The 16,880-nt window shown below is 36.3% G+C and overlaps 1 protein-coding gene across 1 annotated transcript in view; it reads left to right on the top strand.

Moving 5' to 3' along the window:
* Positions 1–2,816: 2,816 nt before the first annotated feature.
* grhl1 (grainyhead-like transcription factor 1) overlaps positions 2,817–16,880 on the top strand; it is a 28,022-nt gene continuing 13,958 nt past the window's right edge. The window contains exons 1-10 of the mRNA XM_030127611.1: positions 2,817–3,003; positions 6,528–6,717; positions 6,968–7,041; positions 8,198–8,331; positions 8,428–8,663; positions 9,222–9,304; positions 10,148–10,301; positions 10,390–10,501; positions 11,611–11,705; positions 15,604–15,847. Coding sequence (XP_029983471.1) covers positions 2,984–3,003; positions 6,528–6,717; positions 6,968–7,041; positions 8,198–8,331; positions 8,428–8,663; positions 9,222–9,304; positions 10,148–10,301; positions 10,390–10,501; positions 11,611–11,705; positions 15,604–15,847 — 1,342 coding nt within the window. The 5' untranslated portion in view covers positions 2,817–2,983. The remainder of the gene's footprint in view (positions 3,004–6,527; positions 6,718–6,967; positions 7,042–8,197; positions 8,332–8,427; positions 8,664–9,221; positions 9,305–10,147; positions 10,302–10,389; positions 10,502–11,610; positions 11,706–15,603; positions 15,848–16,880) is intronic.

Raw genomic sequence — 16,880 nt, 5'->3', positions numbered from 1 at the left:
TTCACGCAGTCACATTGGGTTTGTTGAGAATCAGTATGCATTTTATGTAATTTCCATAGGTCTTTGCATAATATCATTAGCAGATTGCCATTACAATTTTATTTACTGGACGATAGAGAAGAGAAATTACTAAAAACAAACACTGACAAAGATAATAGGATTAAAATTATATAAACAAGTTTCAGTGACAGTGATATTTTATCCATCAATAATAAATCACATTGTTACAGTCATTTCATGCTTTTCTGTTACACATGATGTAAACATTTCCCCCTGTCACGTTGGGTTTCTTGAGACTCAGTATGCATTTTATGTAAATTCCATACATCTTTGCATAATATTATCAGCAGATTGCCATTAAAATGATATTTACTTGAAGATAGATAGGAGAAATTACTAAAAACAAAGATTGACAATGACACCTGAGACCTTGATGATGTAAATGAGTTTGCAATGATTACATACTGAATCCCAGTGATGTTTTATCTGTCAATAATAAATCACATTGTCACAGTCATTTCATGCTTTTCTGTGTTACATGATGTAAACTTTTTCCCCTGTCACATTGGGTTTCTTGAGACTCAGTATGCAATTAATGTAATTCCCTTACATCTTTGCATAATATTATCAGCAGATTGCCATTAAAATGATATTTACTGGAAAATAGAGAGAAATAAAAACAATCATTGACAGTGATAATAAGATTTTTAAAAAGTAGAAATGAGTTTACATGCATGGTGCTTATTATTATTTAGTTTATATTACACCGTTGCCAATAAAGTTGGAATAATTTTGTTTTCACCATACCATACCGTACCATACCATACCATACCGTACCATACCATACCATACCATACCATACCATACCATACCATACCATACATTGACAGTGATAATGAGATTTTTAAAAGTAGGAATGAATTTGCATGCTTGCTGTTTATTATTATTATTTAGTTTATATTACATTGTTGCTCATGAAGTTGGAATAATTTTGTTTTCACCTTACCATACCATACCATACTGTACCGTACCGTACCGACTTTATTTAGAAAGCACTTTAAGAACTTTACAGCTGGCCAAAGTGCCGTACACGAATCATAAAACAAGAAATTAAATAAGTAAATAAGTAAGTAAAAACAGTGATAACACAGGGTGCAAAGAGGGCTAAGAACAACAAAATACAACCATTATAAAAATAAAGACAAATTAAAATCTGATAAAAGCATCATAAGAAATATAAAAAAGAAACATCTCACTCATTGATTAAAAGCCAGTGAGAAAAAGTGAGTTTTTAGACGTGACACATTTAGACACATTTCTGTTTTAATTCCTATTTATACACATTAAAAATCCCCTTTGACCAGGTTCCATGATTACATACTGAGTCTCAGTTACAGTTTATCTATCAAGAATAAATCACATTGTCAGAATCATTTCATGAGAAGAGGTACCATTTTTTTTAACCCTTTCATGCATGAATTATGAGAACATTAGTCAATTTTTTTTTTCTTGAGTGTTTTTATTCCTCTTTAGGCATGAAAAAAACATTACAATTGAAATATTTTAATGACACTATTTTTTGTGGAGTTACAAAAATTTCCACTCAGCTGGACACCTTTTTTTTTTTTTTAATTATTATTATTAAAGGAGTCATATTTTGCTAAACCCACTTTTTTAATTAGTCTTTGGTTCATTTATTTGTGTATTTGGACCCTAATAGTTCAAAAAGTATGAATTTGAATCCTCTAGGTGCTGCAAAGCTATATTTTATATTCATTTAGGCAAAAATTGAGTGGATTTATACATCCTATTTTAATTCCTGCTTAATTTCACTGCAAAAATCAAAATCTTACCAAGTGTATTTTTCTCATTTTCAGTCAAAATATCTCATCACACTTAAAATAAGACATAATCACCTGAAGTGAGATATAAGAACTTGAAAGATTTTGAAAATCTTATTTCAAGAAATCTTTATTTTTTTTAATTAAATTTTTTTTAAATTATAGATTGACATAAACATGTACTTAGACATAAGGAACTACACAGACACAATACAAAAAAAAAAAATAAATAAAAAAAATTTAAAAAAATTAAACAACAAACCTTCAGGCCTAGTAAACATAAAAAAGACAAACAACAACAACAACAACAACAACAAAATAAATAATATTATCAACTCCTCTTTACAATGCTCAGGGCTGATTAAGAGTTTAATTTTTGAAGCAAAGAAACATTTAAAACCCATCATCAGTGATATACTGTGTGAAAACTATGACATAAAAACATTTTTAATGCTGCTAACGCTAACATTTTAACATACTCTAATACTAGTCATTACTCACTTCATGGAGAGATATGGAAAAAAAAAAACTTTTTGTTTAAGAAAACTATTAATTGCAGTAATAACATTTAGCAATTAATTTACACTGAAACATGTCACTGCAGATCAGGTTTATCTAGAACAGCAAATTGACAGTAATGGTATGAATTTCAGAGTATGGGATGATGCATAAATATCTACTGTGTTGGCTGATGTGGAACTGAAACAACAAAACCCATGAATATAAGAGACCAGCTGGAGAAGAACTGTAAAAAAAGGGTTAAATATTCCAACTGTGTATTTTCAATCAGTACCACATCATGACAGAATCCCAGCTGTTATCTGTGCTCTGTCTTTTTCACGGGAGTCCCTCCGTGGACAGCACACGAGCCAATCAAAATCTAAGTGAAGTAATTGACAGTTAAGCCCCGCCCCTTGGCTCACCTGTAATCCAATCCGAGGCCCTGTCACAGGTAAAACCGGCCTGAATTTCTCACCATTGCCCCAAAAAGCGAGAAAAGCAGACAAAACCCGTTCTCTGAGTAGGGGACACCTTGTTTGTTGCCGCAGCCCTCATCCAGAGTTTGCGGCAGACTTTTCCACAGTAAAGAAGACGGATCGGATTTTCAGTACCAACTAGAAAGTCCAGTTCGACCGACCGAGATGTCACAGGAGCATGACAAGTAAGTCACAACTCTCCACTTCTACCCTGCACAACAAACAGGTCCAACACTATAAGCTTCAAATATTGACTCTAAATATATTTTTGGAATTTTTGGTAAACTTTTTCCTCCATGGTGGATTTGTAAAACCTGAGATCAAACTTCACCTGAGCTTCTTATTTATTTATTTATTTTTTGCTGCAGCAGCAGATGCTTTGGTGTTTTTGCATTTGCACTGAGAATTATTTCCCAGTATTATAACCGCTTTGTTTTTACTTAAGGGTAAGTTTGATCCAATTCGACCTGCCAAGTTTATGGAAATGATTGTATCTCATAGTTTCCCATGGATTTTTTTGCTCAGTGCTGTTTCACCTGTCATGTTCAAGCCTGTACAGGTGTATCTCCACCTGTCGTGCGAGCACAACAAGCGGCTGTTAGAATTTTAAAAAAAAAAAACTAGCCCGTGTTTGATTTTGCTGTAAGCTCTAACAGTTATGTGGATAGTCTTAATGATGTTTGTTCAGGAATAAACACAGTACTGTCTGTCAGCTTAAGAAAACTGTCTTTGCAACTCATTTCCACGCTTATTTCCAAGTATCAGCAGCTTCCACAAATAAATAAACATTTCTTGCATGTTGTGAAAGATGATTATCCCGTGTTTTGTGCCGTTTTTTGAGGCCAATGACAAGGACACTTTTGAGAGGAATGAAATAGTACACCTGTTAGGCGTTGGCTCGACTACTGACACAGACAATGTAAGCAAGCAAAGTGCCATATGAGTGGGTTTTACTGTGCATTAGTCGCATGCTTTTCCCCAAATTTTGGATTTAAGAACATATACAGCCTCTCCACAAGCAAAACACTCGTGTCTTTCCTTTTCTGTTTTTTCATTCCTGTATGACCTGTATGCTCTTGAACGCATCTTGCTTTTACTGTCTCCAACACCATAAGGTGAGATCTAAATGTAACGTCTCCTTGGAAAACAATCAGACTCCTCTTTGTGGAGACTAATGGCTTGTGTTACTTTGGAGTTTTATCGCCAGAAAATAATGGATCTTATCAGGTTGCGATTTGTGAATGGCACAATTAGATATAGGATTACTAATTATCACTTTGCTCCAGCCATTGAGGGAGAAAAGCTGCATTTGTTGTAGATACTCAGCATGGAAACTGAACCTGTCCGTTTACACCTGATCATAAGTACTTTTTCGTGGCAGAGGATTTGATGGAGAGGGTTTACTTTTCATCTTTACACTTCTAAGTCAATATAAGCTTTCACAGTTACTGTAAGGAAGCGTCTAGAGCAGGGGTGTCAAACTCATGTTAGTTCAGGGGCCACATACAACCCAATATGACCTGCAATGGGCCGGATGATTAAAATAATAACACAATAATACAAAAATAATATCAATTCCAAACTGTGTATGTCTAATTTCTATGTTTTAGAGTTAAAAAAAGTAAAATTATATTATCAAAATTTTTACATCCTTTAAAAAAATGTGGAAAAATATGAACAACCATGACCAAAATGAAATTTATTAAGAAAAAAAAGTGCAATTTTAACAATTTATGCCATTATTTGGCCTCAGCTTCTCATTTTTACATGTTCATTACAACTTACAGATCACAGTGGATCTACAAATGCACAAAACATTTAATATCAGAGAGAATATTGGTACAGTTACTCTAAATTCTCTTAAGACATTTCAGATTGTTCATATTTGTTCAGGTTTTTCACATTTTTTGTAAAAGGCTAGTTTGTAAATGTTAACATTTTTGTGTAATTTTCCTTTTTTTAAAAAACTACAACAAAGAGAAAAAATTGTGGTTTTCATTATTTATAGGTTATTATGATAGTATTTTACTGGTCCGACCCACTTTAGATTGAATTGACCTAAAATTATTTTGACATCCTTGATTGTTAATATCTTCAGTGTAATTTTTGTGTTTCACTAATTCATCCTGTGGGCTGGATTTGGCCCCCGGGTTGCATTTTTGACACCCCTGATCTAGAGTGTTGACATATCAAATGACAATGATAAGTTAATTTAATATACCAGAATTACATCCAGCTGATTCTTCTCACACGTCTGTTTGTAAAACCCTGGTGTCTTAACATGGGCGGTGACAGGAAAACTCATGATTATTCTTCAGAAGCGGCTTCCCTTTTACAAAACAGTAGCATGGCCATGGTAAAGTGCAGGAATGCAGCCAGGTCGGATGCGTCATTTGTGGTCAGCTCCTCAGCCAATGGTGTGTGATCCAAACACAGCAGAGTCGTCACACTGGACCAGCCTGTAGAGCATCTTTCTCTCGCCTCAGTCATCCGACGGCTGAGATTTGTTGCACAATCATGGAAAAGCTTGAACAACAGGTCCCACAGATAAAGAACTTCTGTGTTGTTGATGTCTGAGTTATAACCTGTTCGGCTGTGATTGGAGGCCTTCAAGGAGTGTTGTCTGGTAAAGGTTAAAGTCTGTGTCCCAACTAGAGGTTCACAGGTCGACATAATTCAGATTAATCAGCCTGTTTTGAACTATTTTTGCCTTTATTGCAAATTAAATAACTGTTGAAGTGAAGATCTAAGAAAAGAAATCGAACAAATCAATCAAAATATGAATCTCTATCACTGAATATCAAATTCTGCGTCCGCACATGTAGAAGTGAATTTCACAGGGCATAAATCTCAGTGACTTCAGGTGCAGTTTCTCATTTTTGAGCCATTGTTTTCTTTTAAAGTCACCACATTCCCCCAATACTAACAGCCCTATCACTACACCAAACCATTTACCAAATATAATTTCCTAAAAAGTTTAACCTTTAAAGACCTAGAATTATTCATGTGGCAAATTCCAAATTAATTTTTCCTCTATTTAACCTTTCTCAAGTGATTTATTATAATGTTATCCTCTGCATTTAGCATTTTTCAGTGAAAATCAGGTATTTTCCCATGTTTGATTTGTTGATTATGTAAATGTTCATAAAAGCTCAGAGTAAATTCGAAGGTTATTCTATCAAATCAGAAAAAATGGTGATAAAAGTGACTTTTTCAACAAAATATATCCTTAACTGAACATAAAAACAAGCATCTACATCCACTGTCATTGATCAAATTCTGGTGAATCAATGTTGTAGAAAATGATGTTTTTACATTCACTACAAAGCCTCTGAACGTTCAAATGATGTGATATATGAGAGTGAATTCAAGGAGCATTATATCTAAACAGAGAAAACTGAGGAAAAAGTGACCTTTTCAGCAAAATACGCCATTAACTGAACATAAAAACAAGCATCTACAACCGGTGTCATTTGTCTAAATATGTGGGTTTTATCAGAGAAGATCATGGTGTTTCCTTATTCTGTACAAATCCTCTTAATGTCCAAACAGATCACATCTGAGAGGCTAAGACGCAGCATTTCACCTGAATTGTTTTAACATAATAATTGGATTAGTGGTTCAGAAGTCATGAAACACTTTAGATCAGTAGATGCTTTTGGTTTGTGGTGGCTGTTCAATAAACTCTGAAAACCCTCGTCTCTTCCAGTAAACGTGCCGTCCTGGTTCTGCAGAACGAGGCGGGTTATGGCGGCCAACGTCGTTCCTTCACCAACGAAGACGAAGCGTGGAAGTCATTTCTGGAGAACCCTCTGACGGCCGCCACCAAAGCCATGATGAGCATCAACGGAGACGAAGACAGCGCCGCAGCGTTGGGCCTCCTCTACGACTACTATAAGGTACACAACCACTAAAAACATAGCAGAAAAATCTCACTGTAGGCTGCTAAATAAAGCAGATGAGAGTGTAATCAAAACAGAGGTATATACGATCTTCAATCATTGTGTCATCCAACCATTACACAACATCTGTGAGGCAGAGCACACGTCATGTAACTGATCCAGTCGCCTATATAGACAGCAGGATGACCTGAGTAGTTGGATGTGATGTGGTCAGATGCTGAGCGGCTGTGTTTACCCTCCCATACAGGTGCCCAGGGAAAAGAGAACAATACCTCAGAGCAAGCCAGACACACTGGTCTCTGATGTGGATCCCAACAAAAGGTAGGAGACAACCCGCCTAAATCCCCCTGTAAAAGAAACCCAGAGGTCTTCTATGTTTCCTGATTTTACATTTTCGATTTTATGGTTGTAATAATTTCACAAAACACCTCAGGGCAGACTAATACCTTTCTGTTCCGGTCTGAGAAGGGATGTAAACAAGGTTCTACTCACTCTATGTAATGGAAAATAAAATACAAATGCAAGACAAATATTAAAGCTTTAAAATCTCACGTCCAGTAAAGGAATAAAGTTGTGTTACTGTGTAAAACATTGTGTACAAATAGGTTTAGAACAGTTGTTATTTAGATTTAACAATGATGATGATTAAATAATTAAAGGTTTTGTAGATGCATGTCATGATAAATGATGGTGATATGTGACAATGTTATGATGCAGTGTGATACAGTACAATAATATGTCAAAGTATGATTCAATATGTTCCAGTATGACATGATACAATAAGATATGTTACAATTAAAACTGGGTGATGTAGCCAATAACTTAAAACTCAATTTTTTTTACAATATGGTGGATAATTTTATGGATTAGGTTTTTTTACAACTGTTTTTTTAGCCAAAGATGGACTACAAACCAAATATTCTGTCTTGACTACAACTATATGCAATATGGCAATATGACAAGAAAAACTCATTATAATGAATATTATTAGAAAGAGCAAACAAGTTTCCTTTTTAAATTACTGTTGAGGAAGAATGTTCTCTAGAGGAATAACCGTGACTGTGCGATTTTAGGTATTTTTCTTGATTTTTAGAAAGTGAAACTTCATTAATTGAATTAATTCAATTTGTTGTCCAGCCCTAGTTAGAATACAAGGTGATATGATGTGATGAAATATGATATGTTACAATATAATACCACTCAGAATAACATGATACAATATAGTTTGTAGTACATCATGCATACATACATGAATTCAACAAGTGCCATTAGTAAGTAAAGTACATAAAGTTTATTTTTATTTCACTTTTCACAGTCATTAGTCACAAAGTGCTTCACAGTAGAGAGTACACAATAACACAAAAGACACAATTATAAATATAAAACAGAATAACTGCTGGAATAAAAACTGTTTTGTATTTATGTAATTAAACAGTGAACTTTGATTGAACATATTTCATTCCATTCCTTTATCCAGACATCAGATTCAGGTTGGACATCCAATAGCCCCGCTTCAGGACGCCGGTATGGAGAGCAGGATTCAGGTCCTTAAGGGTCCGTTCAATCTCCTTCACCTGGCTCAGGACAAGAGGGCCCAGTTCCCTTCACCAGGTCCGTTGGCATTATCTGATCCAAGCAGACAAGAGCAGGCTTACAAAACAGAAAACCTGATCATCACTCTCCTGGTTTTCCCGTTTGTTTGTCCAGACACGACTGTCACAGTTTCCATCGCCGCCGTGCCAAACTTCCCGCCCATCAAGACGGAGGTGCCCACCCACGGCTTCTCGGTGACCGTGCCGAACAACTGCGCCGAAACCGACGGCCACGTGGGCGTCTTCGACCGCCAGCTCTCCCACAGCGCGGTCCAGTTCAGCCCCAGCACCCAGTCCCGCACTCCCCCAGACTCCACCTTCTCAGAGAGTTTCAAGGATAGTTCCCAGGAGGTGTGTGTTACGATCCCCCTCTTTCTAAACCCCAACACCCCCTCCTCTTCCTCCTCCTCCTTTCCCTCGCTTCCCTCTCCTCTCCTCTCTCAGATCTCTCCCATCAAACAATAGGATATTCACCTGATCCCATGGAGCCAGCGGTGGGCTCAGCCTTCCCTGGTTTTATTTGAACATGCCAAAATAGCGGCCAGTGTGTTATTATGCCATTGTCTCACCAACACAATAAAGTGCTGTACTTTTCTCCTACAATAGCCAAAGCCTTTTCTCTCTCCTCTTTCTCTTTTTAACCTGGAGGGGAATTACCTTAGAAAAGAGTAACCCAACAAAACCCCTGTACAGGAGGGGGTGAGGTGGGAAGACGCCACTGAAACGAAAAGAAATGAGAATGAAGGGGGATAGGTGGGTCATAAAATCGAAATAAACACACAGCAGTGAAGTAAAAATCCCCAAGGGTACAATACGGTAAAATTCTGATGATTCCTCAGGTTGATTGTATAAATATTCTGGCTGTGTAGCGTCTTACTTTGTCCCTGTCTGTCTTTTTGTGCGGCGCAGGTGTTTACCTTCCCAGGGGATCTCCAGTTACGTATGGCCTCCATGACGCCTGAGGACTACACTCAGTTTGACACCGTGCCGGGGTAAGCCACGCTGCCGCCGGCCCACCGTCCGGCTTCCACCGCCGCTCCGCCATTCAGTTCTGACACAACGCTGCAGAATGGGCCCCATTCATTCCCGGTCACAGGGGAGACACCAGACTCCCCAGCGTGTGAAAGACTAGAGTCTGCACACGGCGTTACCTGGCCTCGCTCAACACCGCACTGATTTTAGGTCACTGTGCAGCTGCAGCATCAAAATAAAGCATCAAGTTTCACCTCACAGTTAATTTTCAACCAAAGTATTTACTATGAGCTTTCAAAACATCACTAGTGCATCGGTAACAGCTTAAATCAGTGGTTTCCAACCTTTTTTGACTCGTGACCTCATTTTAACATCACAAATTTCTTCTTCTTCTTCTTCTTCTTCTTCTTCTTCTTCTTCTTCTTCTTCTTCTTCTTATTATTATTATTATTATTATTATTATTATTATTATTATTATTATTATTATTATTATTATAGGTTGAAATAGATTTGGAAGTTAAGAACACACACTACTATGCAAAATTAAGATAATCTTCCTCCTCCCTTTAATGCATTAAAAAACTGGCTGGTTTTGAAAATATTGTTGGAATATTTATAAGATATTTGTGTAAAAATTCAAAATAAGTGCTTAGATAAAGTACATTCATACTGGAAAAATCTACTTAACACATAGTAATAGAGTCTGATACTTATATGTCCATTTTTTTTTTGTAGTTCTAAGGCCCATTACTCTTATTTTAGTGACACTTAAATATATTGTATTTAAGATTGCTTCCTTTTATTATTCCCTCTGTTTTTTGCCCATTCTTGCTTTTAACTCTGTGTGTTTTACTGTATTTTAGGAACAACTTTGAGTACACTCTGGAGGCCTCCAAGTCCCTACGTCAGAAAACAGGCGACGGAACGATGACGTACCTCAACAAGGGCCAGTTTTACCCCATCACCCTGAGGGAGGTGGACAACAAGGGCATGCAGCAGCCCATCACCAAAGTCAGGGTAAGAGCGGAGGAGGAAGAAAAAAAAGAAATTAAACAAGACCGCCAGTGTCATGAGGCTTATCGTTGTGTGTTGTATCTGTTAACAGAGTGTGGTGATGGTGGTGTTTGGCGAGGAGAAGTGCAGGGACGATCAGCTGAAACACTGGAAATACTGGCATTCCAGACAACACACCGCCAAACAGAGGTGTCTCGACATCGGTGAGAGCGGCAGACGTTTAGTTTTAAGACTTTAATGATCCAGGGACTCAACTGAAACAACCAATAGAATAGAATAGAATAGAATAGCCTTTATTGTCATTGTGTGTACAATAAAATTAGGAGTGCTATTCCAGTCAGTGCAACAATATGAGTAAAAAAAAAAAAAAAACAATACTTCAGGAAATAAGTACAGAGTTAATATAAAATTGCGCTTAGTCTTTTATTCCTGATACAGTATTTCATTTTTTTTGGCTGTCTTCTCTCTGTAGAACTTTAGTTTAGTTGAGTTTTAGTTTATTTCAGACACAAACATAATACAAAACATTGGGGAAAAAAATAATAATGAAACAAAACAAAAATAAAAAAAATAGAAAATAAGAACAGTTGTGCCTGCTGAATGAAAAGTACTTTATAAATGCAATATGTTATTATTATTATTATTATTATTATTATTATTATTATTACAAAAACTAAAAACAAGATAAGAAAATAAAAAATAAAATTTAGCAAAAGGAAAAATAGAATAGGACTAAAAATAGACATAATATACGAATAGGCACAATATCAACAGTTTGTAACAGTATGTATATCTTTGAACTCAAGTCTATTAAAAATAGTGCATTTATGTTTGGATTAATACTGAATAAATATTAGAAAGGAAGGTGATTGCATGTGGAGAAGGAGCTGTTTCCTGTCAGTGTTCTACTATTGAATATGGTGATTTTTATATTGATTTTACTGCTGCAGATGTTTAAGGTTGAACTCATTTCCACCACTTTCTGTGTTGTTAGTTGTTTAATCTATTCTATAATTCTGTAAGATTGTACTATGTTTGTAGCGTCGCTGTCCTGTGAGAACTACATATCACTTTGCATGTATTCTGTTTTGTGAGTCAGTAATCCAACAGATTTTGAAGAGTTTATTTAGCCAATTAACTTGAGTTGCACAACTTGCGGAAAGCTGTGTAATGACACTGACATGCAGAAAAGGTGTGTTGTTTCAGTGTGAAAGTTCAGCTCAATGCAAACACCAAGCATTTCTAAAGGAATTCTGCTGTTTTTAAGATTTTATGCAATTTTTTTTTTTTTTTGTGCATTGTGTTTTTTCAGCCGACTACAAGGAGAGCTTCAACACCATCGGGAACATTGAGGAGATTTCCTATAACGCCATTTCCTTTACCTGGGACACCAACGAGGAAGCTAAAGTAAGATGATGAAAAATAAATGTTGACACACACGCAGCTTTAAAAGTCACGTTGAACATCCTCCAAACACAAACCTGCACGGGTGACGACTACTGTTTCCCTTTCAGCGTCCATGTGAAAACACATACCGGCTGTTCACAGGATCACTGCTGATCCACGGTTTCTATATAATGATGCAACTTCCTCGTCTTCAACTCTTAATATGAGCTTTGAACAAAATTATCACCTTTGGTTAAAAATAGACTGAGGCGAAGAGGGTTTGTAGTTTTTTGGGAAACCACAGTTAATACTTCAGGTGTTGACACCCCTTTGTCGCTGATCATCATCCACTTTGTTCACTGTGATCCTCCAAAACAGTCGTTGAAGTAAAATGAGGGTTAAATTGAAGATAAGAATGGCGTCATGCTGCGCCTCCTCCCCCATCAGGTTGCACAGAGGACGTGACGGAGGGGTGTTTGTGTGTTTGTCTGAGTTTCCTGCTCCTTGCTCATACTCTCTTGACTGGTCCAACCCTTTCCAGTACTAAAAAAAAACAGACTTGAAATTTGGTTTCAAGGGTTTTATACTTTACTGTAGAACACAGGTGTCAAACATACAGCCCGGGGGCCAAATCCCGGCCCGCGGGATGAATTGGCAAAGTGCAAGTTAGGGCATCAAACTCAAAAATAATATTGTAATGACCTATAAATAATGACAACACCATTTTTTTCTCTTTGATTTAGTGCAAAAAACATCAAATTATAAAAATATTTACATTAGCAAACTATCCTTAACAGTAAAATGTGAATAACCTGAACAAATATGAACAACCTGAAATGTCTAAAGGAAATTAAGTGTAATTTTAACAATATTTTGCCTGTTACTAAATGTTTTTTGTCTTTGTAGATCTCCTTTGTAATGCACATGTAGCCTATAAATGATAAGTCAAGGCATAATATTGATAAAATTGTACTTATATTTCTTAACAAATTTCAATTTTTTCATCTTATTCACATCCTTTTTGTTTGGATAGTTTGTAAATGTAAATATTGGCATAATTTAATGTTATTTTTTGCACCAAAAAAATTTGGAGTTGTCATTATTTATTGGCTATTATGCTAGTATTTTACTGGTCTGGCCCACTTCAGATTAAATTGGGCTGAATGTGGCCCCCTGAAGAAAATGAGTTTGACACCCCTGCTGTAGAAACAAACCAGCCTGCGAAATACAGAGCATTGTAGCAACAAATATGCAAATCAGCAGCATTAAAACAGTCTGACCTTTTTATGTACTCACAGGTTTAAATAAAGCATCAAGAGGTTGTTATGTTATTTTGCATTTCAAACAAAGGCCAATGCAGTGTAACATTTTCTATCATAAACTTATGACTCACCCAAATTATTCTGTCACCCCCCCCCCCCCCCATCAAAGCTGCACTGTGATCTGTTTTATAAAAGGAAATCAATATGTCAATACAATCAATATTTTTGCTCCTTTGTCGTCATGTGCCGTCCGTTACAAAACTTTCAATCGTCTTCTTCTCCAAAACTACAATTTCGATTGACTTCAAACTTGGTATACAGCTTCTTTATGATGGTCTCAGCAAAACTTAGTGAAATTATTTGGATCCGGATCTTATTCTGGATTTGGTGCAACTTTGAAAAATGTCCCCATTATAAGAGATAGGAAGTGGATCGATGCAATAACTCAGTAAATATAAATGATATTCAGTGTAAATTTCTACAGTCCAGCCCTGATGGGGAGATGACCAAAACATAATGTCCACATGCTGATCAGGATCTTCTTCTGGATCCGGGAACTTATGGAAAATTTAACATGGGCTCTTATGTGGAAAAAATTTCAATCGTCTTCTTCTCCAAAACTCCAGTTCTGATTGACTTCAAACTTGGTATACAGCTTCTGTATGATGATGTCAACACAAGGTATTGAAATTATTTCGATCCGGATCTGATTCTGGATTTGGTGCGACTTTGAAAAACTTTCCCATTATAACAAATAGGAAGTGGATTGATCCAATAAATCAGCAAGTATCAATGATATCAAGTTGGAATTTGAATTTTTTACAGATCTGATTGGAATATGACCAAAACATGGGCTATTTCTGTAATTTAATAAATACACATAACTGGATGATAATAAATGCCATCTGAATACATTTCCCAAAGCTTTTAATTTGGCCAGTAAACTACAGGGCCACTGGTCCTATTTTTCTGGTCACGTAGTCATGACAGAGGGGTGTTTGTGTGTTTCTCTGAGTTTCCTGCTCCTTGCTCATACTTTCTTGACTGGTCCAACCTGCCTGTCACCCCTATTGTGACGCTAAACCTGCTGCTACGTTGAGGTATTTCCACACACCTGACAGGACCAACAGACTTAAGGAATGAGGAAACTCAGCAGGGGGTGGAAATGAGAACCAGATTGGACAGTTCAAGGCTGAAATCCAGTCCGGTTATATATCTGTTGGCGATCCACCGTACATACGACTCATCTTTGGCTCTTTAGGCTACGCTGAAAACACAGTCACATGCACAGACATCATTTGAACGCACACACACAAACACACACCAGGATGTGGGTCTAACTGCCGCCTGACTCGAGGCCTGTGTCCATAGGATGTTCATCCGTGTGTGTGTTCAGTACTTCACTCTGTGTGTGTTTTTTGTGAGCACCGCCCCGCTGAGGTGGTTAAACCTCTCATCAGCAAGGTGTTAGATGACAGATAAAGATGTGTGTGTGTGAGCAGGTGTGTGTGGTTTGCCCCCAGCTATAGCACAAATAGACTTGTTGTATTTGTTGTATTTGCAAAGGGCAGCCCTCGCCTTATGTTTACCAGCTCTGGGGTATTTGCAGAAACGACCACAAAACGTATTTTTGATGACAATATTTTTTATTTATTTATTTATTTTTTTACTGCTGTCACTTATTTTGTTTCATGAGTTTATGTCTTATATATGATTTTTGTAACATTTCCCAAAGCTCTTGTCAATAAAAAGGTTTTGAAGCTAAAATAGGACACAAAAAGTACATTTCCTGTTAAATTTAAATGCAGTATATTTATTCAGTTCATGAGTGAACCACTGCAGACCCCATGATCTGTTAAGTGTTTTAGAAACACTCCGCTATGAGAGTGTGTGTGCTGTTGACACAATGGTTGCCTGTTTTCAGTACAAGCAGTAACAAGACAAAGGAGCATCTCTGCATGAGGAAAAAAAAAAAAAAAAAAAAGGATGTAATTACAAGAGTTGACCAATAGAGGGCAACACAGAACACTGAATGTAGTTTGAGGAATTAAGGATGCAGCAGATCTCAAAAACTTACTGGAACAACATTGAAAATTTGAAAAAGAAAAACAATGAATTAATCAGAACAATTAAATTGTATCATGAGTTTAAATTTAATGTGTTGATTTGTTATTTTCTTTTTGTTTGTCTTTTGTTTTTGTCTCTTCTTTCATAGTTCTGACCTAAAAATGTGTCGGGTGAATGTATATTTTTATTGAGTTTGTGTTAAAATTGTATGTTAAGAATTGTTAATAAAAGTTATAAAATTAAAAAAAAAACAGTTAAGGGTGCAGCAGAGCAGCTTGTACACTGATCCCAGAGTGACATATATATTTGGCTTTTTTTTATATTAAATAGTTGTCTTGATTGGAAACAGTGTCATGCAACTTTTTTTTTTTTTTTTTATCTGTTTTTGTGATTTTTTTTTTTTCTTTTTCATTCATTCATTTCATTTCTGGGTCTTAAGAGGGTAAAGTAATGACTGAAAGCATTTGTATCTTGATAAATAAGGAAATTCAGTTCTATTTAATGTCAAACAAAGCTTATGCTTGTCTCAGTCACCTCTGTCCCCTCATCTTCCCCTTTCATCCTCATCCTCTTTGTCTTTGTCTCTGCAGATCTTCGTCTCCGTCAACTGTCTGAGCACAGACTTCTCCTCTCAGAAGGGTGTGAAGGGCCTTCCTCTGAACCTGCAGATTGACACGTACAGCTACAACAATCGCAGCAACAAACCAATTCACCGCGCCTATTGCCAGATTAAAGTCTTCTGTGACAAAGGAGCTGAGAGGAAGATCCGAGATGAGGAGAGGAAACAGTCCCGTCGGAAAGGCAAAGTGACCGAACACAACCCCAGCTTGGCCTGTGAGTCCTTTTGAGAGAACTTTAACTTGTAATTTTTGCTCGCCACCCTGTGCTCTTTTACCTTTTTCTCACATGATTTGAGTATATTTTGTGTAGTGGTAAGATCTTCCCGCTTTTCATGAAGAATAACACACATTCTGATACATAAAATCAGTCAAATAGAAGTTACAAAATGGGCTTATTGACATATATATATATTTTAACTTGTCTTGTCCAGCATCATAACAGCAGAATGGTAGTCTGGCTGCCTTTTGGTGCTGAATAAATTTACTTTGCCAAGGGAAACTTCATAAAGTATATGAAACTCCCCTTGATATTCTACTGCAGTGATTTCCAACCTTTCTTGGTTTGTGACCCCATTTTAACATCACAAATTTGTGGCAACCCCAGACAGTCAAAACATTTTTTTTTTGTTAAAATTAATTTGTTTTTGATCATGTAATACACAGGTGTGAAACATGTGGCCCGGGGGCCAAATCCAGCCCACCAAAGTTTCCAACTGTGAGATGAATTTAAGAAAAATTGCAAAAATTACACTGAAGATATTAACAATCAGTAGTGTTAAAATCATTTAATTCAGGTTCCACATACAGACACATATAGTCCAATTAGATTTAAAGTGGGTCAGAACCAGTAAAATATTATCAGAATAACCTATAAATAATGACAACCCCACATGTTCTCTTTGTTTTTTTGATGTAAAAAAGTCAAATTACATGAAAATGTTTACATTACCAAACTACACTTTTACAAAAAACATGAATAACCTGAAGAAATATGAACAAACGGAAATGTCTTAAGAAAAGTAAATGCAATTTGACCAAGATTCTGCCTGTTACTAAATGTTTTTTGCGATTGTAATGCACACGTGTAAATGATAAACTGATAAACTGAGGTAGAATATTGGTCAAATTGCACTTGTTTTTCTTAAGGCATTTCAAGTTGTTTTAAGGAAACTTTGTAGATATAAACATTATCATAATATAATTTTACTTTTTTCACTGCTATTATTTTACTGGTCCGGCCCACTGCA

The sequence above is a fragment of the Sphaeramia orbicularis genome, chromosome 22 (genome assembly GCF_902148855.1).
Source record: "Sphaeramia orbicularis chromosome 22, fSphaOr1.1, whole genome shotgun sequence".
In the NCBI taxonomy this organism is placed as follows: domain Eukaryota; kingdom Metazoa; phylum Chordata; class Actinopteri; order Kurtiformes; family Apogonidae; genus Sphaeramia; species Sphaeramia orbicularis.
This window is presented reverse-complemented; position numbering and strand designations above follow the sequence as displayed.